Here is a 26996-nt window from a genome sequence, read left to right on the forward strand (position 1 = left end):
TTTTCTTTCTATTGTCTACATCCAGTAGAAAGAAAATAGACAAATAGACGTGTATTTTTTATTTTTTTTTGACTAATCAAGTCCTGATTTCTGAAATATAAAGCCTAAAGAGCCAAAGCAAGAATATGTAAATCTAATTTGATAAACTGTCTCTTACACTTCAACTGAAATCTGATTTAGAAAGTAAACTTTAGTCTCTAAAGTCTCTTTCAGTCAATGTCTAACTGTGGTATTTGTGTGCAGGTCCAGGATGCGACGGGAGGTGCTGATGGAGGGTCTGCCAGACAATGACACGGATGCTGAGCACCACAGCTACTCCCCCTCAGTGACACGGAGCCCTCACTCTGACGGAGAGGAGAGGAGGCTGCAGCAGCCCTCAGGACACATCCATTCCAGCCTTCCTCTTAGTGCCAACACCTCACTGCCTCATGTCAAACAGGAGGCATTAGACAGGGAAGACGACACAGAGGAGGGAAGGGAAAGCTCGGCGAAACAGTCCAGGGTTCAGTGTTTTCCAACAGCCGTGCCGCTGCCGCAGTTGAAAAGTGAGCACGAGGACTCCGTCGCGGGCTGTCGCGAGCCCCACTTGGCAGGCCAGAGCCTGAGGCAGGAAGAAGGTCAGGGTCTCTACCCTGGAGGGCTCTCCGTAGACGGCCCACAGAGAAGCAATCAGACCAGGCACGAGGGGGAAGACTCCGGAAAGTCACCCGTCGACCCGGTCAGTTTCAAGGCTTCGTCAGAGCCCTGCCGCAGCAGCCTGGAGGTCTCCCTCAACTCGCCCTCTGCTGCATCCTCACCGGGCCTCATGATGTCAGTCTCGCCCGTTCCCTCCTCCTCTGCGCCCATATCGCCCTCGCTGCCCAACCCTCCATCGACGAGCACCAGTCACAGCCTGGACCCTAACCCGCCCCCTCCCTTCCAAAGTCCCAAACTCAACAGGAGCACTCAGAGACGCACGGAGAAAATGGCCAACCTCAATAACATCATCCACAGGTTAGAGAGAGCAGCCAATCGAGAAGAGACTCTGGAATGGGAGTTTTAAGTCCACTTTAGGTGTATCCAAACCTTTGCGCCACACAGGAGAGTCTCAGAAGCTTCCTGACGTCTTTAAATGGAGCGTGGCTCCTGAAGGCCTGTCCTCCAAGAATGATAACTCACAGGAAATGGGAACACGGAGCTAATCATACGGTTGAATTCCCTACAAGAACTTGAGAGTTGAAAAAAAATTTATAAATGTGTATTAGTTTGTTTGTTTTTTTTCCTTTTGATAATGCATACTACTTTGAAATATATGTGACAGCACTAGCTGTCATTTTACCTATTGGACTTGACATGAAGACTTTTGCAGCTATGGTGTCATCAAATGTACACTGAAGTTCTGTAGATTGCCACTGGGTGAGATTAAAAGAAGACCCCTGTCTTAAGCCATTAAAAGCACTATAACTATTTGAAAAGAGACACTGACCAAATTTGCTACTTTTTGAATAGCAATTTTTCAGATTTTGTCTGTAAGACTGGACAGTTTAAGTCAAGTAACATGAAATCCTATTACTGACTGAGGGATAGTCCTTTAAGACTCTAAATATTCAACATCTTGTATGTACTTAGTTTCCTGGTGATATGTTTTGAAATATTTGTAACTCACTCGTATAAAATGTGGTTGTACATGTTGTAGAATTGTCTGCAATAGCCTTCTCTAAACCTGATGTAGCATGGTACTCACCTGACCCTGTTTATCCTCTGTAGTTAGTCACCTGTGATTATACTTGAGCGAAAACACGAGAAAAAAGAAAAAAGTTGAAAACCCTGCAAAAAATGCGAAAAAAAAAAAAAAAGGAAATGTTAAACCTAATGAGTAGAGTACTTTTGAAGTGTTTTTGGTTTCTTTAGTTTGCTTTGAATAATCCTCGAGGTTTACAGTTTAGGGCCCTTGTGCTTTTGGTAGTGAGTGCAACAGTCACTTCGCACGAGCACAGTTTACACGATTTCTTTCTGACTTACCTCTCTGACTCTCTAAGGCACTGGTTCTCAGACTGTAACGGGCCAAGACACAGGACACCCAGTTTACCTCAGATTATGTTGATGCACATCATGCGACGACCATGCGTTCCATTCTTTTGCATAAACATGACGCACACTTGTTTGGACCGAGGGAGGGAAGGCGCTGGCGTATCATGCTTCGGGTGTGAGCTCACGCCTCAGAGGGTCAAACAATGAAGCGAGTGGTGGTGGTGATTGGGGGGCTGGGGGGTTATGAGATAAATCTGCTGCTGTTCGTCCCTTTGTATGTGTTATGGAGTAACACCCGATTGATTGCACATTCTGAAAATGTGCATTTTACTGTAAATTATACAGATCAAAACACCTCAAGCACTGAGATGCTGTTTAGCTAGGCCACCCCTGCTCTGTGTTGATCTACTTTGAGGCTGAAGTTCCCAGTGTTTAAAAGCATGATACGTACAGTGTGACCTCTCATCAGTCTGTAAGTACGCTATATTCAAGAACACAAAAGGTTACAGGTATCCCCTCATATTATCTTTGACCACGTGTGTATTGTGTCTGTAGACGTTTCTTTGTCATGCTTGCAAGATGTTCTTTATGTATTTTGCCTCTATTTTATACTCAGAACAGTTAACTAGATATTCAATACCTCGTGTATGAAGTACTTACAGCACTTAGATTTTTTTGATAATTGTGAGGACTCAAGAAAAATCTCAAATATCAACATTATCCTAACTTAGTGTCCACAAGTCTTTGCCTTTACTGTATCGTTGAAGTTGGTAGTGAACACTTGCACATGTCTACATAGTTCAGAGGACTTGGATTGTATTATGTAGAGATATATATTACACAATTACTAAAAAAAATACTATCTTACATTCTTGGAACAAAAATGTGCTGATTATATTGAAATAGAGTGTACAGATTTAATAAACCAAACCCATTCAAGCCAGTTCTGGTCTGGCAAGCTTGCCCACGTTTTAGACCTTCTCTCAGGGTAGTCTTGCTTTTTAAAGCTTTATTGAAACAGTTGCTCTCATCAGTGGTGTTGAATATGAAAACTATGTGATGTGGAGAATGACTCCGTTAAATATTCGACGAACATGTGAAAGTTGTATGATTACGGGATTTTCGACACTCACACGGAGGGGAAAAAAAGCGGATTGTTAGAAAGTCGTGGCTGTTTTGTAATTCCTTACATGGATGTGTCAAAGTACAGTGTCGAGCGGAACCACCAGGATGAGGCTAAATGGGTTGCATTTTTTAGATCAGTAGACTTTGCTCTTGGAAATACTGTTTTGTTTTGTTTTTGTTTTGTTTTGTTTTTGTTTTTTTCTTGGAGCCACAGAAGATTTCTCTCTGGTTTTCTTACCATCATATTTTGTGCATAATATACTGTATGATTAGAAGTGGCATTTCTTATGTGAAAGCTTCATTGTTTCTCAAGGTAACATGGACATATGGCTGAAAATGAAATGTATTTACCCAGACCATTATCTCTTCATGTAAAGCTCATCTCATTGTTTTGCATGCAAATCCATTCTGCTCACACAACAAGGGATAGACTGTTTTTGTGTTATTGTTCTTGCACAGGGACATTGAATCAGCACTTGAAGTCTTTTTGCATTAGGGAAGTCCACACATGGTGCAGCTGAGAAATTTGGCTCTCACAAACTTGTCAAGATTATGGTCAAATCAGAAGCTGAGACTGGCCCTACAAACGTTATACTTCCAGATTTATTTTGTGCCATATCACCTGCCCCATGCATTATCCTCATGGAGAAATGCCTTGTGGTGAAGTCTGTTCTGAGAGCGGTGTAGGGCTTTTTGTAAGTACAGAAAAAAGCAAAGCTTTTTCTATATCACAATAGCCCTGCACAGTAGATGTTTTAATTTTATAACTGACTTCAGTCACTAAATAATGGAGAAACTGATTGATTGGCAAAACTTGAATAAATGCATTAAGATTTGCTTATATAAAAAAAATCTGGCACCGAGGGTTTGTCACCAAGGGAAGTTGTCATTTATAAGTCAGCTGTGGGCCAATCGAAAGAAGCATCCTTCAGGCTTAGATAACTGTCTGATGCCTCACGTCAGACTATTAATTGTTAAAGAATGGACAATGATATGCCAAGCATCTTGGAAATGAAATTGCATAGGCTGTGTAAGCCATCAGTCAATACATAATTGTTTAAGATCCTGCTGTGTTGTGTTTTTATTATTATTATTATTTTTATAATGAGCAATGAGCACTCCACACATTAACATACAAAAGTTACTGCAAATTCATGTGCATATATAAAACCTTACACTGTAGCGTGCATCCCTAACTAAGTGTAATCATTTGCACTCTTCTCTTTCAGTGAAGGAAACACTTCATCTTTCCTATTGAATTCAGGGTCATTCATGTCCACTATATTAAGCATACGATGATACTTGGGCAATTGTGGATCTTATAAATATGACAATAAACACCACTGGATTTTCAAAGAAAAGCCAGTCAAACAAAGTAGACTGAATGTTTATTTATTTAGGAAAATGACTCACTATTACATTCATTAATATGAACTTCTAGGAATAAGAATAATGCTTTTGGATTTCTTCAGATTGAATGAATGTCACTGATGACTAAATGTCATTGAGTTCAAACATCTGACTTCTAATTTCATTCACCAATCAGATATATAACTACATATTTTACTTTAGTGTGTAAAATTAGCATATATATAATATAGTGTCCCATTTGTTTAATTAGATGTTCTCTATCTGCTTATAAGACGTTTGAAAATCGATGATACTTGAGATTGCCTTTCTACCTAAATACAAAAAAAAAAAAAGTTTTAAAACTGTTGTAATATTAATTTATCAGGCATCCCACTTGCCAGTGTTTACATGACATACCGTGTGGCTGAGCCCCTCCCCTTTTCCAGAGAACCGCTCTGACGCGATGACGTCACTCACACGTAGGGCTCTTTAGACGAGAGAGTTCGCGGCGATGGCGACGACGGCTCGGTGTTGGAAAGGGACGCAGTGAAGCTGGCCTCGGCTCTGGTACGATTCATGTTCATGTTGGACACGTTGTTTTAATGTTTGGTAATTGCACAAGTTCCGGATGAGTCTTTGTCGTCTAACACCTCAGCACTCGTTTGACTGGTGAGTCCGCCGGTTGTAGTCGTTGCTCGGTGTGTTTTGACAGAGGCCTCCGCTCTGGGGTCCGCCCTCCATCTCATAACAACAAAAACAGTTGCAGAAAGCAGCTTCAGCCTAACCAGCTAGTGCTAGCTAGCAGATCTACGCGCTGCTCTCTGTCACGGCTTTTAATGCCAAACGTCGAGTGTTAAGAGACCGCTGCATAACAGTTCACTGTCTGCCAGCAAATGTTAATTTCCACTGTTTGCATGTAAATAGCTCTTCGACTGAGCGTTAGCTCGCTAGCATTATTTTACGCTGTCGAGTGGTTGTTGATGAACACTGGTTAGCCAACAGTTTACATTACATGGCTGCAGAAAAACTAGCTAACCGCTATTCAAAAATAAAAAGGAAAAAACGAAAGAGGAGTTACTTGACTTAACAACCTGTTAGTACAAGAAACGTTAGCTATTTTCTTTTTTCCCCCTTGCAAACGGCTTTTCGTCAACTAGCAACGTGTTAATGTAACGTTGCAGAGCACTTGCGAGAAGCATTTGTTTTTGGGTTGACCGTAGCTTATTTTTTAGTGGCCAAAACTACCGGTATCTTTACATCGAATACTAACTAGTTGAAATAACATTAACTGGTGATTAATTAAGTCTAGTTTACATTTTATTCACCGTAGTGAAGTAAAAGGTAACGACAAAATGTTAAAATTGAGCTGGGAAATCCTTTCCCCAAATACGAAGTTAGCCAAGGCTTTTGCGTTTATACACTGTTTAGCAGCGCTGTTCAGTATGGCTACCCGGCTGTAAACGCAAAGCTCCGCTGTCAAACGTGTTGGTTAATTGTCTCGTTTCTTGTTTTTTCCTTATATCATTTCGACGCTATAGTGTCGATACTGTTACCACTTGTGAAAATGACTGGCCTGTCACGGGATAGGAGTAAGGTTAAGGCTCTAAGGGGCTTAGACTTTTCTGTGTGACTGCTGAACTGAGAGCCAGACTGAGCCGTAGCCACGGGTCACGAGCGGGCTGCAGTAAACAGAGCCGTGTGTTGGGCAGATATGCTTTATCAGGTAGCAGCAGCAGTAAAAGTTGGCCTCTACTCTCAGTGAAGTAATGACCTCGTTTGCCTCCTTCGCAACTCTCTCAATGACCGGAGATACTTTTGGCAGTACAGCGGGATATTTTGTCTTCTTTCTGTCTCCAGGCTGCTTAAATGTTCCTGAGAAGGTGTGTTGCTCTCCTGAGCTGCCCCTCCACTGACCCTCTTAGATCAAGTTTCAGTCTTTGCAAGCGTAGCTGACCTTTACAACTACTTGTGGGCCTGTTTGCTGAGAGATCCTAACAGGTTGCCTTTTGAAAAGTGATGTTAGAGGATATCGATAACAGAATGTAAGAAAAAGCTCTTTATTGATGGTTTACAAGATCTGACCAACAAAGCTGCTGCTGCTTTTACTGTTTTTGATAAGTTGCATTTCTTTTGCTCTTTCAAGGGCAATCTGGGTAGGAACTTGAAAACTTTCAGCGACTGGACAAGTCCTGCAAGGTCTTTGGCTCTGCTTGGCCAACCCTTTGGGCAAATTACCAACCATTGTTGGGTAGTTGAACCACAAAGCACAATTCATTGAACACTAACATTTCTGATTTCTTTCACTACCCTTTAAGAACCTCAAAATGTGACTGTATGTTCTTAAATATGCATTGTGCACATAATTGTTAATTTTTTTATTCTTTTTGAAGGTGAACATTAGCCGATCAGTTCACGTGCCTGAACCATGTCTTTATGCAAGCTAAACTGTAGGCTCGGAGAACCAGCTGGCTTATTTTCCAGTCTGCAGTACAGTTTTAAGTGGTATCTGAGCTCACATGCAAGCCACTGTGACCACCAGGGCATCTATATTTGCCAGTGAATCAAAAGCGCTTCTGTAGCTTGTGTGTCTCAGTACGGAGAAGCATTTTCTCATTATTCACTTTCATTTCCACAGATTTCCATGTCTTACTTGTGAGAGTTTCCACACAGGATATCAGGTCTGCTTATCATCCATTAGTGATTGTTTGTGGTAAGTCTAAAAATCTATGTTTTCACATTTTGTTCATTTTCTTCAATTTTAACCATGTAAATCCAACCATTGGATTTTTTCCCCATACTGCCATTTTTCTGACTGCCCAACATATCATAGATGATCATCGTTTACAGTCTTCCCAATGCCTGGACAAATTGCATGGGAAAGGCATTTGTGCATCCAGGTGCTCATGTACAGCCTCAGCGTATTATGAGCCACTCCCTGGATCCTTCCTTTTTCTCTTCTGCTTCTACTACTACTTTTTCTTTTATATGTGTAAACTTAAAAATATGCTCACATGCTTTCTAATGCCAACAGAAACACTTAAAATTTATGTAGAAAATGCTGCTATTCTGTTCATGTCAGCAGAGAAATGAGAGGAAATGAGGTTGGTCAGAGTTGAGACTCATATGCAGCAGAGATCTTGTCTGGAGTCAAACTGGGGATATTGTAGTTTGTGGTTGGCGTCTTAACCCCTCAACCACCCTGGTGTCTGCACAAACATGTATTTACATACAGGATTGGGCCAGCTTCGAGAACAAGGTTTGAAACCTTAAAAGTGGATTTCAGTGTATTTCTAGCACACCCACACCATCAAGAACCAGGGTTGTATGTGGGCAAAGGTGAGGGTTTCTGGTTTAAATAATTAAATGCATGTTGAACTGAATTTGCGAACCTAATTGTGGATGCATTCACTTCTGGCGAAATGACAGTTTAGTAGTGTCCCTAAATGACAATGAAATTCTTACTAGGGATACTGGCCAACTAGTCAGACCAATTTGCTAATTTGTTTTTCCATAAGTTCTATTTTTTTTTTTTTTTTTTTTACAGTGGAGATCCACGATCAGGATTCATAGTGAAATGCTTTGAGAAAGTTGATTAGCCAATTGCTAGTTCATTTGGTTTTGTGCCAGTAGTTCTGACAATCATCTGTGATGCTGACAGGCTGAAGTAAACTCTAGATCAGGGGTCCCCAATCCCAGTCCACGAGGGCTGGTGTCCCTGCAGGTTTTAGATGTGTCCTTGATCCATCACAGCTGATTTAAATGGATAAATTACCTCCTCAACATGTCTTGTAGTTCTCCAGAGGCCTGGTAATGAACGAATCATGTGATTCAGGTGTGTTGACCCAGGGTGAGATCTAAAACCTGCAGGGGCACCGGCCCTCGTGGACTGGGTTTGGGGACCCCTGCCCTAGATGTGTTGAAAGAGATGACTCTGTTCACTCTTATTTGAGGAGGGGGGGGGGTTACCTTGCCTGTGTTACTGGTAATATGTACTACTCAGTTTGCAAGTGACAATGCATATCTATGAGAGATTCCTCGATAGTCCATCCCCCGTTTAGACATGTTGCATGCTGCAAGGGCAAAGCATCAGAGAGAGGAGGCAGATAAATCTGCCAGAATTAAAGCTCTTGGTAGACTATAAAATTGGACACAATTTTAAAGCTTTGTCTCTGTGTGAAACAAAAAATGAGCATGGGTAGGAGGCGTCTTGGTGTTTTTGTTTTTTTTTTTCTTTTTTTTTTCTTTTAATAAATTTTTTTTTTTTTTTTTTTTTTTTTTTTTTAAATTTTTTTTTTTTTTTTTTTTAAACCAGCAAATGATCTGACTATTACTGACAGTAACTCCAGCGTTTTAACTCTTCTTTAAATGCATCTTTGCTGCCCGTGTGTGGGTTCAGCTCTTCAATAAACTACAACAGCCCCTCCGCCTCCCAAAAATCTTGTCCCAGGGAGTTCTCAAGTTTGTTCAGGTGGTGAATGGAGATTTACTGGGCTAGGTTATGTTTAAAAATGTTTCTGATATCTATTGACCTCGGGTAGCCTGTGGGTTGGAGAATTTCCATTAATAATTTGATTAATTCTTGGAAAGCCTGAGTTTAAAACATTACCAGCAATAACAAGATACCTTGATATTAAATGAGCCATTTTCTCCTGAAGTTACTGGCATTGTTTTGTTTTTTTTGTTGTTGTTTTTTTTTTTTTAATTTAAAAAAGAAAAAAAATTACTTGTCTCTTTGTTTTTCTACAGACAGATCCAGGCCGGAGTTCCTTGTTGGGTGACCCACACTCCTTGACAGGGGCCATGGTAATGTATTATCATCCCAGGCATGCTTTTGATAATAACTGTTGTGTGGCCTGAGTACTGTCTCTATAATCGGAACTCTCAATTGATTTTTACCCTTAATCAGCACGGTTTACCAGGAGGCAGATATTTATGTCAGTGTCAGCAGTATCAAAGGTCCTCCAAGTTTGCCATCTATGCAGGAACACTTTCAGTTTCCACTGCCGAAATGAGTTGTTGCATTGCACTATGACATAACCTCTGGATCTGATGCATTGCCTTTTTTGAACCTGGCTTTTTTTTTCTTCTGTTCCCATTTTTGGCATGCTGCTATGTTGTGCCTGTCCCTGTCTGGCCTAGGCATGGTGCTCTTCTAGCTGTGGCAACTATTCATATTAGCTCTGCTCGTGTTCAGACAAGATCTCGGAGGAAGTTCTTCCACTGTGTGATATCTATCATCTCTTTCAAACAAACTTGGATTGAAAACTGAGCAAAGACATACTAAAATCTGTTAATGGCCAAACAAGAATGCTACAGAGTCTGTTACTGTCAGCACAAGATCATTGTGTGGCTGTATAAGCATAAAATAGTTAGTTTTGACCACAGCCACTACATTACAAAAATATACTGCATGCATCTTCCAAACAGATTAGAAAGTAGTCAGACAAAAAATGAATGTGTGTGAAGAGGAATGTCATAGTTAAAGTTGTTAGTACTAGTTAACTAGAAACATTAACAGACTATTGCACTGTAGGAGGAGGAGGGGCAGCAGAGCTTGGAGTGTATCCAGGCCAATCAGATCTTCCCCAAGAAGTCCCCCGTCCTGGAGGAGGAAAACATGCAGGTAAGAAAACCACTGCAACTAGCTGCTTGTTTTGTGCAGTATGAGGGCGAAAACCAACTCGGTGACGGTTGTGTAAATCTTTCCTAATCAGTTACACAACCCTGATGACATGTGGGACTTTTGCTTGCTTCTGCTTACCCTTTATGCTCAAGAGTTTGTGTTGAGGATTGAAGTGTTTCTTCAGAACACTTCAATAAACTTTTACCACCTCTTCAGAAACTCATTGTTGCCTAGTTGGACACTCTGACTCTTTCTGGTTACTTATTTTTCTTTTTCTTTTTGTTGCTTTGAGTAAGCTGGATTCTGGCTCTTTTTTTTTTTTTTTTTTTTTTTAAATGGGCAAAATATTGACACAACTTTCAAGTTGTCATATGACTCATGACTTTTCCCACTATATTTGTGTCTGTGTAGCTCTGCCGTTTATTTGAAATGTTTTCTCTCCTGCTGTTGTCAGGTGCCCTTTCCTGAGCTGCACGGGGAGTTCACAGAATATGTGGGGAGAGCAGAGGATGCCATTATTGCAATGTCCAACTACCGCTTACACATAAAGTTCAAAAAGTCAGTTGTCAATGTAAGTATCTCTAAGTGACAAGTGCGCTTCAGTGTTGTAGCTTCAGAGAAAAAAATCTTTCACGTGGCACAAAATCGCTGCAAAATGAACCACATTGTCTCCATTGGAGGCTGTATCAGTATGTGTGTATTTTGTGAATGGACAGAGCTAGGGCCAGCACTGTGGTGACCAGGCCATTCAAAGCTGCTCTCCACTGGCAGCAGTGCCATGTGACTCTTCATCACCTCTCTTTCTACACTCGTCTGCTCGCTTTGGCTTCTCTCTGGAACTTGCCGTTGCCATGGATGCAGTTGGCCCACAGGTTCCTGCATAACAGCCAGGGCCTTTCTTTCCATGTCTTTTCACTATGTTAGAGACAAGCTTTGTTAACAAAGTATGGTCTTCATTTACCATCACACTGGCCTTGTATGGATCTTTACTTTTTCTTTTTTCAGAAAAAGATGATTTATTAGAGCCTAAAGTTACACAGGACCCTTTACACTATCAGTGGTAGTCACCCTGTCATGACTAGTCTGTGAATTTCATTGGCTTTTCATGGTTTCTCATCATATTGCAGCTAGCCTCTTGCTTGCCTTAAAGACCTAAACTCACCAGGGTCTTGGTGCCTGCTGGCCACCTTTACCTCGTATTACCAGCCTGTTAAAGCCCAGTGGTCCTGGACTTTTAGTTTATTTAAACTGTTTTCTATGTTGTGTAGTATTTAAAAAGTTATTACTATTATTTATTTATTTATTTATTTAAATTTTTGTTTCCATTGTTTATCTTAGTTGAGTATCTGCCATCATTTGATAAAGCTAATCAGCTAGTGACGTACAACCACAAGACAGTTTTGCAATGTGCAGTCATGTGCTACAGAAGTTTTTGTTGTTTCACTTCCGCCTCAATGAAAATGTTTAATCATCTATAGAAAAGTTTATTTGCTCATTGTTTTAGTGTTGAAATGTTTTTATTTCATTTGTCATTTCAACTCTCATTAAAAGACCAAACGCACAAAGAATCTCATCAACAAGTAATATCTTTCTGAAAAGTTGAAAGTGTGTGTGGCTTTTTTTTTTATTTCCAAGTCATACAAGCTGTAGTTATTCAGTAAATGAAGGTATGAATACACCAGTTTTAGTCTCAAAGACAACTTATCCAAATAACTGGAACATTTATTTATTTTGGTGTATTTACTACAGTTTGTGCATCCATCAGTGTTTCCTGTTGACCTCAGGAACCCTCTGGTTCATGCCTTACACAGTGCCTCCCTGTGCCCATGTCACACAGCCAGCATTTTCCTCACACATATTTGAATGTGTTGCATCACATGGCAAATCTGCCGGAGCTCACAAATCAGGGGTGGGATGTGCTGCAAGAGAGCGAGAGGTTGTTAACAAGCAGCCCAGGAATTTTCATGGTGGCTAGATTAGGGTTGCAGATTAGAAAGTGGAAATTAAGTTGTGACAGCAAGATGCATGAATGTGTGGAATGTGCGGTGACGCCAGCCTCACACAAATCGACATGCATCGCTTACATTAGTATTCTCTTTGTTTTGCATAGAGTTGTTGTTGTGAGATGTCAGTAAGTACCCGGAAGAGCTGCATGGTGTGGTTAAACTGTACAGTTTTGTGTGTATCTGCCTGTTAACAAGCTGGCCTCGGACTAGAAAACTGCTTGTTAGTTTTGCACAAGGTGCTGGATTAAACTAGAAATGACAAAAAATGCATATTGGGGGAAATCTATCCTCACAGCATTTAGGTTGCCAACCTTTAAATCAGGGGTGGGCAACTCCAGGCCTCGAGGGCCGGTGTCCCTTCAGGTTTTAGATGTGTCCTTGAACCAACACAGCTGATTTAATGGCTAAATTAGCTCCTGCAGTTCTCCAGAGGCCTGGAAACGAACTAATCATGTGATTCAGGTGTGTTGACCCAAGGTGAGATCTAAAACCTGTGGGACACCGGCCCTCGAGGCCTGGAATTTCCCACCCCTGCTCTAAATACTACAATAAAATCTCCATATGGCTGTGACTCTGCCACTGTGCATATGTCTGGAGAGCTTGACGTGCTGATGATCATGCATGACTCCAGACTCTGTGAACATTAACTTTTTATCCCACAGAGCTACTGAAATATTATCTAATTAACAAAGCTTAGTCAAAGGCAGCATAGGTATTTCCCTGCAGTATTTAAAGTATGCTGTTAAGTCATAAGCACAAGCCGGTTCTGTACTTTGCTATGTGCCGGGGAGAGGGGAAAAATGGCTTTGTGCCAAAGGGAAATGCAGATACAACTGTAAGATCTCGGATGATTGCTTTTTTTTTTTTTTTTCTTTTTCCTTGCAAATGGGGAACCAAAAGGAAAGTTAAGAGGATTATGTGCTGTCTGTTTGGAAAGTTTTCAGACTCTTTCAAGTTTTCCACATCTTGTGTGGACTCATCCTAAGAATTTTTTTTTAATTTTTTTTTTTTTTTTTTATTTATGGTGGTGGGGTTATATAGTTTTCCCATCAAAATTTTAATAAACACTGATTTATTCTGACTCTTCAGCACTCTTAAGCAATGGCCTCAGTTGTTCCTAGGTGTGCTGTGTAGGTTTTGAAGTATTCGAGTAAAACTGAAATAAGATTTGAAAGAGTCTGAATTTTCTGACAGCAGTCTATATTTGCAGAGCAGAATGGGATGTGATTTTATGATGATGTGATTAAAATGTACTTCAACAAATAACCTTTTAACGTTGAATTTTTAGCACTGTGTCTGATGGTTTCGTTTTTATTTATACTTTAAACTGCTCTTGCACATCAGCACATACTTTGTGTTGTTGGCATGAAGCCACTATCCAGCCACCACTAATTTGCTTAAAGGATTGCTCGAGTCTGCCACACTACCTGTACTGACTGCATGGGTTTGAGATTTTTTTTTATTTATTTATTTTTTTTTAAGGCTATACACTAGTGTTGCAGTGTATAAGTGATGTGACGGTTCCTTGTTTTGTTTTTTTTGGTTTTTTTTCCCCCCCTCTTCAGGTTCCTCTTCAGCTCATTGAGTGTGTGGAGTGTAGAGAGATGTTCCAGCTTCATGTCACCTGTAAGGATTGTAAAGTCATCAGGTATGACCATTGAAGCTTCCTGTCTTTGTCTAGATGAGAAACTTTGAGTCATGTCACTTCCGTAAGTTTGTAGTAATCACTGCAGTATCAAAAACAGACATTAGGTGATTAGTGTGAGCCTGCTTTGTATGACAAAATGACAGTAAACGGGTTTGAAATGTTCTCTTGAAAACTGAGGATAACATTTAAGATAAAATTTGTACTATTAGTAATATTTATTTTTTGTTTTTGAGTACTAGACTCCTGCATTTGGTTCTTTTTGAAAGATCACATTTTAAATTTTATCCCCAGATGTCAGATCTCCACCTTTGAGCAGTGCCAGGAATGGTTGAAACGTCTGAACACAGCAGTGAGGCCTCCGTCTCGCTTGGAAGACCTCTTTGCCTTTGCCTTCCACGCCTGGTGCATGGAGGTGTACGCAGGAGAGAAAGAGCAGCATGGCGAGCTGTGCAGACCAGGTACACTTTTAATTCCTCGCTTGTCTTTACAGAAACTTACCCAAACCTGTATTTTGCTTATCGGACATCTCTGCTGTCACTGTAGGTGAACATGTGACCTCATGGTTCAAGAATGAGGTGGAGAGGATGGGCTTTGACACTCAAAATGCTTGGAGGATATCTGATATCAACAGCAAGTTCAGGTAGATGCGGCTTTCTTTCAGGATACTGCTTCCGTGTTGATTTCAGAATTGCAGCTAGAAGATGGATTCCATCCTTTGCTTTCATTGGCAAACAGCACAAGTCAGTATGTGTTAAACAGTGGGTGGTTGTGTTATTGTACTCCATGAGTGCTGAACCCTGGACAGATAAGGGGCTGGCCCAGGATTAGGTGTCTGCAGACAGAGACTTTTGTTGAGCCATCACAATCCTTTGGTGTTCCCTCTCCTTGTTTAACTTTGCTCTTTGTGCCCTTCTGCACTGCCAGGCTTTGCCCCAGCTATCCTCAGCAACTCCTAGTGCCAGCCTGGATTACTGACAAAGAGCTAGAAAATGTGGCAGCCTTCCGCTCCTGGAAGAGGTTTCCTGCTGTAGTTTACAGGTTTGTGTTTTAAAGCAGCTATTAAAAGCAGACACTTGGCCTGTTTATCATTAGAGAGGTAAAAAGCTTCCTTATGCAGCGGAAACGAAGCAATTGTTGGATAAAATCTTGACTGTTCTATATCAGTGCCACAAACCCTCCTAGCTTCTGATTTTTTTTTTTTGTTTTGTTTAGAGTGTGCTACCCGACCAAAAGCACTGACGTCACCAATTTTGGAAGTGCTTCAAGCATTTTTTGGCTCTTTTTGTTTAATAATGCTTGGCACTGTTTGGGCAACTTCATGCTTAAGCCAATCAGAAGTGAAGACTTCGTATGCCTGTTTTGTGCATCACAGAACATAAAATTTCAGTTTTTTACTATTTTAGTATATTAAATTGCATAAACTGGCATTTCTGAAGCTTTGTGCCTAAGAAAAACTACAAGGTCTACCTCATACATGTGACACACTGAGTTGTGGTAATGAAGTTCTATTTTTAATATACTTGTGCGTTCTAAGTCTTTGGAAATCTAAGAAAAGTTAAAAGTAGTATAAAATGCTGTGAAAGGGAATAAATTGTCGTCGTCGTCTTCTGTAGGATTTGTACTGGTATTACTATCATTAAATTGATTACTTCCATTAAATAAACTCTACCTTGGCCAGACATTACCAGTCTAACTTCTCCTCACTTGCCCTTCACATAGGCATACAACTACTGGGGCTGTAATTGCCCGCTGTGGCCAGCCAGAGGTCAGCTGGTGGGGCTGGAGGAACGCTGATGATGAGCACCTGGTTCAGTCCATTGCCAAGGCCTGTGCCGTGGACAGCAGCTCCCAAAAACATGTTCCCAACGGTAGCTACACCAATAGCTCAGACCTGCCTGACACTGATTTTGGTAAGAGCTCTCACTCAGACACTTTTATACTGCCCACTCAGAGTAGGATATGTTAATATTCTGCTTTATTTGGCAGCAGAGGTTGTCAGAGCTGAAATGTTTCCCCTTCTTTCTCAAAGTCTGTTCACCTGCTTGCTATTGTTTTGAAAGCAGAACCCATATGTTTGAAATTTGGGTCCCTGTGTTGCATCATACTAGAAACTACTGTTACATCATGTTAGCCCAGCATTCATTCATAACACTCCGCACTGCTGCAGGGTTATGCTGGCTCTCTTTAGTTCAGTGTAAACAAGCAAAGCTATCACAAGGAGGGGCCTTAGTGGTGCAGTGAGATCTGTGTAAAATGGCCTTCAGTCAGCCTCACTGACATGCCGTGTACGCCCACAGACAAATGCATGCTTCCAGCTGAACATACACCTACCACTGCACATTTTCTTGAAGTGTTGCCGTCTTTATGAATTTGCAGCAGACACTGTTGACTTGTCTGATTTGTTGGTGCTTGTCTGAAGCTGCAAACTACAGTAAACTTCTGTTAAAGACATGTTTAATGTGCCTGAAAGAATCTCACTTATGCCCCCAGAAGGTGCTTTATACAACCTGAGCTGTAACTCTTTTGTTTTTGTGTGTGTGTGTGCCTGTCAGAATCCTCCATGACCAACAGCTCAGAGGTGGAGACACTGGCCAGCCAACCTCAGAAGTTACTGATCTTAGATGCCAGGTCCTATGCAGCTGCTGTAGCTAACAGGGCCAAAGGTGGAGGCTGTGAATGCCCAGGTAAGTCCCGTCTGTTTGGTCCCAAGTCGCATACAGAATTGGGTCAGTGTGTCTTCGATTTAGCAGCTCAGTTTGGCTTAAAGTAAGTGTTACTTTCATCTTATTTCAGAATACTATCCCAACTGCGAGGTGGTTTTCATGGGAATGGCTAACATCCACTCCATTCGCAAGAGTTTCCAGTCTCTACGATTCCTCTGCACTCAGATGCCTGACCCAGCCAAGTATGTGTTTGTAAATATGCCTCCAGCAGTACACCCAGATTTTCCAAGTCAAGATTTTATGACACAACGCTAACGCTAAACTATTAAAACTCAAAACCCCCAACAACCTTTAGTAGTAGCTGGATGTAACTAGCAATCATAGCCGTTTTGACTTGGGCCTTACAGCTGCGCCTGATACTGAGAACTTGGCCCAAACCCTCTTTCCCTTTGCACTGCCATATTCAACACTGCAGTGATGTGTAGCTGAACTGTCAGCTTGAAGTGTTTGTGTGGAGTTTTTTTTTTTTGTTTTGTTTTTTTTGTTTTTTTTCCCCTCCCCCTTATGGTTTGCAGATCAAGATGGAGATAAGTGTGTGTGAACCATGAGATGGTAATTCGTGTCTATCTCTATTGATCTAGAAAACACAGTTGCGGTTAGATTTATAAACTATGTAATGTGAAAGAATCATAATTTATGTGGGTCAGGGTGTATGTATGTGTCCTACTAGTCTCATAACATGGTGTTGTTGGACTTTTTTTTTTTTTTTTTTTTTTTTTTTTAAAGATTATATTCATTTCAGCACTTCAGCTTTAAACTGGGCACTATAGGCTTTTGCTGTCTGTTTGCAGCTGGCTTTCTGCACTTGAGGGCACAAAGTGGTTGCAACACCTGTCCCTGCTACTGAAGGCAGCTCTGCTGGTGGTCAACGCTGTGAACAGAGACCACAGGCCTGTTCTTGTGCACTGCTCTGATGGCTGGGACCGCACACCACAGATTGTTGCTTTGTCCAAGCTACTGCTGGACCCTTACTACCGCACTATTGAGGTATGGATGGAGATGACAGTGTTGTTGTATGCAAATAAAATGTAAAAATGATAAAAGCATTTATCGGATTATCTCATGCAGGGCTTCCAAGTTTTGGTGGAGACAGAATGGCTGGACTTCGGCCACAAGTTTGCTGACCGATGTGGCCATGGAGAAAATTCAGAGGACCTGAATGAGCGCTGCCCTGTTTTCTTGCAGTGGCTGGACTGTGTTCACCAACTGCAGAGGCAGTTTCCATGCTCATTTGAGTTCAATGAAGCCTTCCTGGTATGTACATTCAATGTTGTGGTTTTTTTTTTTGTTTTTGTTTTTGTTTTTTTTAAAACAACAACAGAATCCAAAATCAGAAATGAGCAATTTATCTACAGACATAATGGTGTCTCTGATTAAAGTGTAGTTACATTGAGGTTCCAGATGTGAGAGATTGATATGCATTTACCTTCATGGTGCGCTAAAATGTAATATGAGGAACTTTTTATCCATGATTTTGTTATACTTGATAATTTTGTATACAAGTGTTTGTGTCACATTTGTGCAGGTGAAACTGGTGCAGCACACCTACTCCTGCCTCTTCGGTACTTTCCTGTGTAACAGCGGCAAGGACAGGGAGGATCGTCACGTTCAGGAGAGGACCTGCTCGGTCTGGTCACTCCTGAGGCCAGCCAACCGCTCTCTGAGGAACATGCTCTACTCCTCACACTCCGAAATTGTACGTCAACACTTTTAACCATTCAGTCCTGCTAAAAGGAAGCAAAGATACTCGTGTCTTTGTCTTTTCTGACTTTAACATTTAATGTTTAAACTTAAAGACAACTGGGGCTGTACCAAGCTATTGGACAGAATTGATCGGCTCCCAGCTCAGAAAGCTGGATGGGGACGTCAGTGACAGAATGTCACTATATTCAGTTGTTAGTTACTACACTGCGTCAGCAGCAGTTCACTAGTTCAGAGGTATTACACAGTGAAGCCGACAGCTTTTCTCTTGCCATGTTTACATAAATGTAAAAGTTGCATAGACTTACTTGACCAAAGTGAAAAGCTCAAACAGCAATACTTTTACTGTGAGCTTAGCTGACTGTCTCACACTCATTATGCTGTCATTAACCTATCAGCTCTACTCAACACGTGGTGTTAGTAAGTGTAAGTAGGTGCACTAAGAGTGAGGACAAGGAATAGAGAAACTAGTGTCTGACGGCATTATGTAGCGGCCTGATTGCGTGCTCTGATATGAGAAAAGTATAAATAAAGTGAATAACATAACTGTATTTTAGTAAAGCAGTTCCTTATTACTGATCTAACTGCATCAGTAATTTTGATCCACTTTTTGCCCTTCCTGTCATATGGAGTGCAGCTAGCAGTGCTCCACTGATGCTCTCTGTCTCAGACATACCTCAGCTTTTCTTGTTGTTGCGTACACTACAGAACAAAGACGTGTGGAATTACTGTAGAGATATAGTGAACTTTGAAACTTAGGTGTCTGGATTGTTCATGAGTGGAAAGTCAGTCAGATCGATTCCTGCAGTTAAATGAAAGATTTCCTAAAGCTCATTCAAAGGTTTTCTGCTTTCAACAAAACTGACTAGAAGTGATCAGGATACAGTATAAAAGGAAGCTTTTAAAGAGATCGTCCTGTTTGAAACTGTCAAATCTAACTATCTCAGAATCAAGCTCTGTGCTTCTTGCCATTGCATACAGCATGTCTTCACATGCTGCTTTTTCTTTTTTTTTTTTTTTTTAAGGAACCCAAGAGTGCTGTAAATTTTTGTACATAACAATTGGCAATAAATCTAAAATACTGTGAGATACCAGTGCTTTTGACACCCTTCTGAGAATTGCATTTTTGTGGTTACTACTTTTGCATTTGCTTTGTGTGGGTGGAGACGGGCAGACATAAATATTGTCCTCTTGGTATGAAAAGAAACAACATTCTTGGATCAAGTTTAGTTTAGAGGTTCTTGACAAATCTTATAAAACTTTATTCATCCCAGATTTAGGCACTTCTTGTTCGTTCATTCATTTATTCTATTCTACTCCTTTCTAAAGATTTGCATTCAGATAACCTTTGTCATCGTCATGTCTGACTATATCTTGAGTTAAGTTTGCAGCTCTTGTTTCAGGTTCTCCATCCAGTGTGTCATGTACGGAATTTGATGCTGTGGACGGCCGTCTATCTGCCCAGCTCCTCCCCTACCACTCCTTCCGATGATTCCTGCGCTCCCTACCCAGTGCCCGGTGCCAACCCGGAAGATGCACCCCTGGGCAGGTGAGCCTGGCGCGTTGGCACCCGACCCCTTCCCACTCTTCTCCCTATCGTGTAAGATAAAACGCAAGCCACAGACTTCCCACAGCCAGAGGGGGGCCGGCTTTTCCACTCTGCTGGTCACATGCTCTGCTTAGATGCAGTCTATGCTCTTGTGTCACGACAGTCAAAACATCTTGGAAGTGCAACAGGAAGTAGTCTTTAAGGCTGTCATTAAAGCGCTTCAGGTGGTCGATAGGACTAGAAGTGCTGTGAATGCCCGTTCATTTACATAGTTTGTGACAGCCAGGTCAGAATTAAAGAGATGGTCTTTGCTGAAATGTCTGTTTTGATGAGACAGACATGTGAGTGATTTGTTAGGCAAACATTTTATAGTTGTTTGCAGTTTCTCATTAAATTATAGGCTGTCAAGCATACTAGGCTATTGTTATGTAATGAAATGCCGCTTGTTTGTAATTATTTTTCTCCTTTCCTGTTAAGGCGAACAAAGACGCGCTCCTTTGACAACTTGCCTAGTGCGTGTGAGCTGGGAAGCTCACTGGCTCCCAACCGTCGCTCCAGTGACCCAAGCCTGAATGAGAAGTGGCAGGACCACCGGCGGTCTCTGGAGCTCAATGTGGCAGTGGGGCCTGAAGGAGGGGAGAACCAGGATGAGGTGCAGCCATATCATGACAGACTGGGCTCTGAGATGGATCACAGCAAGCAGCAATCCCAGGGCTCAAATACTGAACGTAGAGAAGAGTCTTCTGTGAACCCAGCAGAAGATACAGCGGAGGAGGCAGAGCTCTCTGTGGCAGTGGGTGTGGCTGAGGGACAAATGGTGAACATTCTTCAGGAAGCCACAAAGGAGGAGGCAGGATGCGACGTGCCAAGAGAGGACCATGCTGATACTGCTCAGGTTTTTAATGCTGTAGACCAGGAGGTGGATGGACATGTAGAGCAGCATCAGATGGTGGATGTCAGTGAGACTGTCATGAAGAGAGACATGTTTGCTAATGGTCAGCTCCCAGAAAATGGTGAGATGAAGGCTCAGGAGAACGGTGACTCTTTTTCTGTGCCCACACAAGAGGAAGAGGAAGAGGATCAACAGGAAGCAAATGCGTCTCAGAGAACTGAGGACTTGGTGACGGAGAATGTAGAGGAATCTTCTGTACAAGAAGAACTTGCGCATGTACCGAAGGAGTGTAGCACAGGTCAGCCAGAAGAGCCTGCAGCTCATAGAACTATAAATAGTGACTTAATGTATAGGTCACCTGAAAAACAAGGCTTAGATGAGAGAAGCTGCCCTGACTCTGAATCTGACCACAGTGTCCCTGAGTCAGTGGAGTTGGTAGATAAAAGGACCTCCTTGATGGAAAGCTCCACAGAGACTTTAACTGAAGAGGTCTGTGGCAGGGTGGAGCTCCCTGTGCAGCCACCTGTTGGTTTAAACCATCACCTCATGAGTGATGGCAGGAGCCCAGTTCCCTCTTCCAAGAAAGAGAAGGGGCTGGAGACTAGTGAGCATGGCTTGATCAGAACTTTAAGCGAGGGCAGCAAGCGGCCCTCTGTCAGTGCCTTTCAGTCAGTTCGTGCTGACCTTAGCAGGGATGGACTTTGTAATGGGGACAACTCCGAAGGGGAGCCAAGTGGAGCACCTTACTGGGCCAAAGGGAATGTGGAGAGGGCCCCTTTGAGCCGTCAGGTATCCATAGCAAGCTGCAACTCTCTGATCCTCCACCCACGAGGCAGCTGCTCTCAGCACCGCTGGTGTCACGCCTTGCTAGGCCGGGTCACCATGAGCCCTGAGCAGCCAACTCGCAGCCATCTGGATGACGATGGGCTGACGCTGCACAATGATGCTATCCAGCAAAGACTGAGGCAGATTGAAGCGGGGCACCAGATGGAGGTGGAGACTCTGAAGAAGCAAGTCCAGGAGCTCTGGAGCCGCCTGGAGAGTCAACAGCACATTATCTCCCACCGGATCAACGGAGACATTGGAGATGAAGTGGTAAGCCACTGAAAGTTAACTGACCCTCTGATCTGTTTACAACTTGTAAATGGAAGCGATCCACTTCAGACTGCCCTGCTTACCATTGCCAGTTAAAGTGAACCTTACTGTGATCATCTGTCTCCCTCCATTCAGACCTCAATGACGGACTCTGAGTACAACTTGGACCCAAACTGTTTGTCGCGCTGCAGCACAGAGCTCTTCTCTGAGGCCAGCTGGGAGCAGGTGGACAAGCAGGACACTGAGGTGAGCAGCTGCAGCCATATAAAGACCCTCGTCAGGGAGGGATGGCACAAGGCTCACAAAGCGGTCTTTTAGCCGCATTTATGCAATGCAGAAGAACCTGGATGAGCTGCTCGGTATATGGAAACTGAACTGATACTTTCCCCAAACATTGCAGGTCACCCGCTGGTACCCTGATCATTTGGCAGCCCAGTGTTATGGCTGTGAAAGCAGGTTCTGGCTTGCTACCAGGAAACATCACTGCAGGTGAGAACAGCTTTGTTTTTGCAGAATCTCAGGCCTTCACTCTCAGTTATCACAAATCAATTCTTTCTCTCCTGTTGAGGCCTTTGCTGTTTAGCTCACTCCTCTTCGGGTCAGATGAGCTTCTTGTATGTAGGTTCAGCTGAGGCTGTTCATGCTTGGTACCTGAAGATGAACTTGAGAATCTTTGTCAACCCGTTTGTGACGAGGTTTACTTCCTCTCTATGGACCAAAGCTTAAAATCAGTTTGCGTTGAAAGCCAAAATAAGAGTTTCTCACTTGATGCATTTTTCTCAAAGTATGCATGTCTGTGTCCCTGCACAGACATGTATGGATGATAAACATGATGTAATCTGTGACTGCTCAAAATATTCCAAGGACACACTAAGCAGTACTTGGAACTGGTATAATGTTGGCAGCTATTAATCAGCTGTGTCTACTATTAATAAAACAAAGGGTTTTGTTTTGTGAATTAAAGACTTGTATAGGAGAAATCTGTCTTATACACTTCCTGCCTTGTTTATTTGGATGTTTCCTGGTTCACTGCCGCTGGGGCAGCCAGTCTTATTTCCAGCATCCACATAAAATGCAACAGGTACCACTTAAATGGGCACCATCATTAAACCCTCTAAATAAGGTAATAAATCAGAATAACAGATGGCGTACTTGAATACTGTAGTGTGGGTCTTTCAAAGGAATACCATGTGCCCCTGTTGACATGATGCCCAACTATTCTAAATGCAGCCAATTAAGTGACCCAGATTTGCCTTTTTGATCCAAGTGTTACACTCTAATGTATGAAATCTTTAGAAAGTCTTTAAGCATGCCCTTTGTGCAAATGTAAGAAGTCTGTACTGTGTGGAAGTAGCCTTCCAAAGAAAGTGTCCTGCACGCTCTCTACACCTGCTGTGGATGAACAGTCAGGATAGTTGCACGATTTAAGGCTTTTGGTCCCAGTATCATGTCTCTCATTCAGGAGAGGAAAGTTATTTTTAAAATTTGAGGACCTAATTTGCATTTCATTTGCCGATGGAATGAGGTGCCACTCTCTGGTTGTCTGTACTATGTCAATCTATAAACAAGAGCCAGGGAGCCAAGTAAACTGTTTAATTTATTGTAGACGCCCTTTGTTTTGCACAGATGTGTCCACACAAAACTGGGTGGTCAGGTTGATAATCATGTGGTGAATTAGCTCGTGGACACTTCCTCCTGGTGTCATCACTTCCTTTTATACTGCTGACTGCTCTGTATTTCCCTTTTTGTCAGTGGATCACATAAGTCACTCAGGAGAACTTTGAGGTTGAATCTTAGGATGTTTAGTTGTAAATGTAATTTGTGTGAATCCTGTGAATGCAACTTAAACACAACACATCTCCATCAGGACTTTTTTTTTTTTTAAGTGTTATGTTTTCTCTGCTGTTCAGCAGTACTTATCCATTTTCTGCCCCTCTCCTCCTCTACAGTGGCAGGGAGCCTGTTCAGGAGGTCTGGTGAGATCCGGCTCCCCTGTCCCACCCACCCTCCAGCCTTTTCAACCCAGCATCCTTCAGTTTCCTCCTCATCCTAACCCAATCCCACCTCACCCTTTCCCTTACTCACCTGCTGCATTTGAATCCCCTCATTCTGTTTTGGCAATCAGCAAGTTCTCAGGGAAACCTCTTCATTTCTGAGATGGGTTGATTTGTGTGTGTCCTCCAGCAGTAGCAGTGTGTTTTCATACAGCAGTTTTGAATTGGCTGTGACAGTGAGCATGGTGCTGTCACTCAGTCAGAGGCTGCCCGTTTCATTGGAAAATTTGTAAATCTTTACTAAATTGATCCCTCAGCCTCGACCATCCTAGTATAGCATCACATCAGCACCCTGCCCCCGACTCACCCACAACATTAGGGTTGTAACGATTCTCCAAATCCACCGTGGCACATCTGGAGACCATGGACTTTGGTTACTGCAGATTCTGTCTCTGAACCGTTACACCCCTACACGGCACACACCCTGGCAGCATGCTGCCCCTAACAAACCCTGCATCCCACTTCCCAGCAGCACAGCATGGTGTAAGACACCTCTCAGGCCACTTGGTGGTGCAAAAGGGTAAAGAGTTGGAAGAAAAACAGAATCTAATTCACTTTCTGCTCTGTGTGGGTTACAAGCAATTGAAAGGGAGCGCTGTGTGTGTGAGCATGGCCTTACATCAGAATTAGAGCATGGGTGTTTGAAATCTTCAGTGTGACCTGTCTGTCAAGTGATCACAGCAGTGTTTTGAGTTGAATAATCAACATGTTCTGTTTGGAGCACCTCTGCTAAGCGGCATGTAGTAAACATCACAGCAGAGCTGCACTGTAAACTGGATGGGTGGAGTCTGCCCACAACTCTCAAATCATGTTTAAAATAAAAGTTTATCATGCGTCACACATGGTTGAATCATAGATAACGTCACTTCACCAGGTGTGGGGTTATTTTTATTTATTTTATTTTTTTTAAATAAGTAGCACCTAAGTCCTGTTTTTAAAATCAGTGTTTAGTATTTCCCTGTGTGGACCTCCTAGATAAGTGAATGTTTGTAGTTTAACATAAACTTGATCCAGATAAGCTAGCCCACATGCCAACTTGATATTTTTTCTTTCTTTATTTATTTCTTCCCCTGAAAGCTTTTTTTTTTTTTTTTTAAAACAAACAAAAAACCCAACTCCTCACATCAGTCCAGTTTAAGTAAACTGTTTTAAATGGGGTGTTATTTTCTAAGAATCTACCACAGGGACGCATGGTAACTTAAGGTGTAAAGAATGTGAGAGTCCCCCAAATAACATCTCCGTGTTCCTTGGCAGGAACTGCGGTAACGTGTTCTGTGCCAGCTGTTGCGACCAGAGGATCCCAGTGCCAAGCCAGCAGCTGTTTGAGCCCAGTCGCGTCTGTAAGACCTGCTACAGCAATCTCCAGCATGGCTCAGCTACCCTGGAGCTGGAGAAGCCCATTACAGCCAGCTCCAACTGAGGTACAGAGGACCAGGACAGACGGGAGTCGGGCTGAGCTGCAAGTCGCTGATGCGGAAGCACTGCTGAAGAGCACAGGAGCTAAAGAATGTCCCACCAACTTTGTGAGTGCTGCTGCACTTTGGAGTGTGAGTGTATGTGTGAAAGAGAAGCTGAGTGGCATGTTGGTGAGATGGGACTGCGCACAAAGGAATGAAACTGGACATCCTGGTGCCTTGGACCAGGCAGGCAGAGGACGTTGTCTCACTATATTTGCTGAAGTCTCCTGGAGGACTTTGGTCTGTGAAAGATTCTCCTGAAGATCCTGAAAAAAAAATCATAAAGGTTTCTCATCTCCTAGCCTGGAGCATGGACTCATCTCTGCAGGGTGTTTTGACATCCTGGCAATCACGAGACTGTCTCTCAGCATTGGAAATATCCACATAGCAAGCCAGTGTCTCAGTGAAAGATTAAAGGAACAATTCATCCAGATCACCAGAGGAGATTGTAGTCATATTCCCTCACTTCCTATGGTACCAACAATCCAGCAAAATTTATTATGATTCGACCTTATCTGAGATTTCTGCTCCCAATTAGTCTGCAGGTCATGTTATCAGTTCAGCATATTTTTGTGTAACTTGTTTATGCTGTAAGGTTGGGCTGTTTTTACCAGAGAACTTGGTTACATATTCAAACAGTCGAAAATAAAACCTAAACCCTTTTATATCTGAATACATGTAACAAGCAAATTTGAGAAGCCTGATCCAGTGTGAGATTCATCCCCCAATCAAACTATCAACTTTGCAATGCTACACTTGCAGGTATGATTTCCACATTAAAATAAGACTGATCTGACTGAGAGGCACATACCCATTGAACCTGTTACACTTTAGAATTGTCCTAAAAGTGCAGGAAACTAGTTTCTAAAATTACTAATACTTCCGGCTATGTAGCTCAGAATCTCGTTTAAAAATGCTGCTTTCTAATGGTAATGACTTGATAACATGACCGCAGACTGATCAGTTAGTAATAAACTACATGAAGTCCTCTGTGGGAAAAAAACTGACTCCATGCTTTTCAGACATTGGTTGATCATCAGCTAAAGTGACTGAAGTGATAGTATCCTATTTAAAAATGGGTCACTTAAATATTGATGTTCCCCTCTGCTCAAGAACCTCTGTAAGCAGGTGATATTTACCATACATGCATTTGTATTGTCACCAACTAGTAATAGCACACTTGGGAATATTTGTTCCTCTCTACCATTGTGTGCAAGAGCTCAGTACATTTGAAAACCCCATTCCTCCCTCTCCTGGACTGGGAATGCTGAAGTGCATCATATTCCAAATTAAACCAGAGTGCCTAAGAAGCTTGTTTAGGCTCCGTATATTCAGACTTGTTGAGAGTGAGGCAAGTTTTGCCATTTTGACTTGGTAAGAGTGCTGTGAGGATGCTTGCATACACTCAGTCACATGTTCAGTCTAAAGGAGAGCTTGTCTGAAAAGTGTGTAAAACAGTGAAGTGTATCTTTTAAAGAAACTGGCCGCAGCCTTTGTTTGCAGTGTCATTACTCTGGATAACTGGGTGAATTGAGCCTTTAACTTTCTGTGGGCCGAGTCTCAACTGTGCTTGCTTTGTTTGGGTGAGCTTTTAAGCAGCTTTTCAGAAGAGACGCACAAATGTGGTGGCAAACAAGTGATGTACAAATCAAAAAGCCCTTGATGCTTTGTGAACATCACATTTAGTTATGGTTGAGATTCAGTCCAGAGTACAGAAAGGAGGCTGGACTCCTGGAGTTTGTGAATTTGTAAAATTCTGTGCT

General features: G+C 42.2%; 2 protein-coding genes across 8 annotated transcripts in view; both read left to right on the forward strand.

Annotated features, from left to right (window-relative positions):
• cux2b (cut-like homeobox 2b) overlaps window positions 1-4198 on the forward strand; it is a 96451-nt gene extending 92253 nt beyond the window's left edge. For both annotated transcript variants that reach the window (XM_005940556.2, XM_005940558.3), the window contains exon 22: window positions 244-4198. In XM_005940556.2, coding sequence (XP_005940618.1) covers window positions 244-1042 — 799 coding nt within the window. In that variant the 3' untranslated portion in view covers window positions 1043-4198. The remainder of the gene's footprint in view (window positions 1-243) is intronic.
• A 740-nt stretch (window positions 4199-4938) lies between these two features.
• Window positions 4939-26228, forward strand: mtmr3 (myotubularin related protein 3). 6 transcript variants are annotated; one of them, XM_042227960.1, is made up of 21 exons: window positions 4939-5052; window positions 7121-7195; window positions 9232-9288; window positions 10019-10108; window positions 10563-10679; window positions 13680-13762; window positions 14054-14220; window positions 14306-14402; window positions 14687-14800; window positions 15482-15672; window positions 16315-16446; window positions 16556-16667; window positions 17277-17472; window positions 17554-17739; window positions 18011-18181; window positions 19578-19735; window positions 20213-21722; window positions 21858-21968; window positions 22123-22211; window positions 23672-23698; window positions 25031-26228. In XM_042227960.1, exons 3-21 carry the CDS (start codon window positions 9286-9288, stop codon window positions 25194-25196), a joined length of 3720 nt encoding a protein of 1239 aa, XP_042083894.1. In that variant the 5' UTR covers window positions 4939-5052; window positions 7121-7195; window positions 9232-9285; the 3' UTR covers window positions 25197-26228. The 6 variants fall into 6 exon arrangements, with proteins under 6 accessions (XP_042083894.1, XP_005940614.1, XP_042083897.1 ...); XM_005940552.3 differs by having other exon boundaries at window positions 19590-19735; XM_042227961.1 differs by having other exon boundaries at window positions 5000-5154.
• The last annotated feature ends 768 nt before the right edge of the window (window positions 26229-26996 follow it).

The sequence above is a fragment of the Haplochromis burtoni genome, unplaced genomic scaffold (genome assembly GCF_018398535.1).
Source record: "Haplochromis burtoni strain Fernald_Lab_line unplaced genomic scaffold, NCSU_Asbu1 Contig_293, whole genome shotgun sequence".
NCBI lineage: Eukaryota > Metazoa > Chordata > Actinopteri > Cichliformes > Cichlidae > Haplochromis > Haplochromis burtoni.

What these genes read in the sequence shown, in the direction of transcription:
- mtmr3 (XM_042227960.1), top strand. An exon ending in CAGATGCCTGACCCAGCCAA is followed by an intron (nt 16,668 to 17,276) that starts GTATGTGTTTGT and finishes GTCTGTTTGCAG; the next exon opens with CTGGCTTTCTGCACTTGAGG. An exon ending in ACTCCTCACACTCCGAAATT is followed by an intron (nt 18,182 to 19,577) that starts GTACGTCAACAC and finishes TTAAGTTTGCAG; the next exon opens with CTCTTGTTTCAGGTTCTCCA.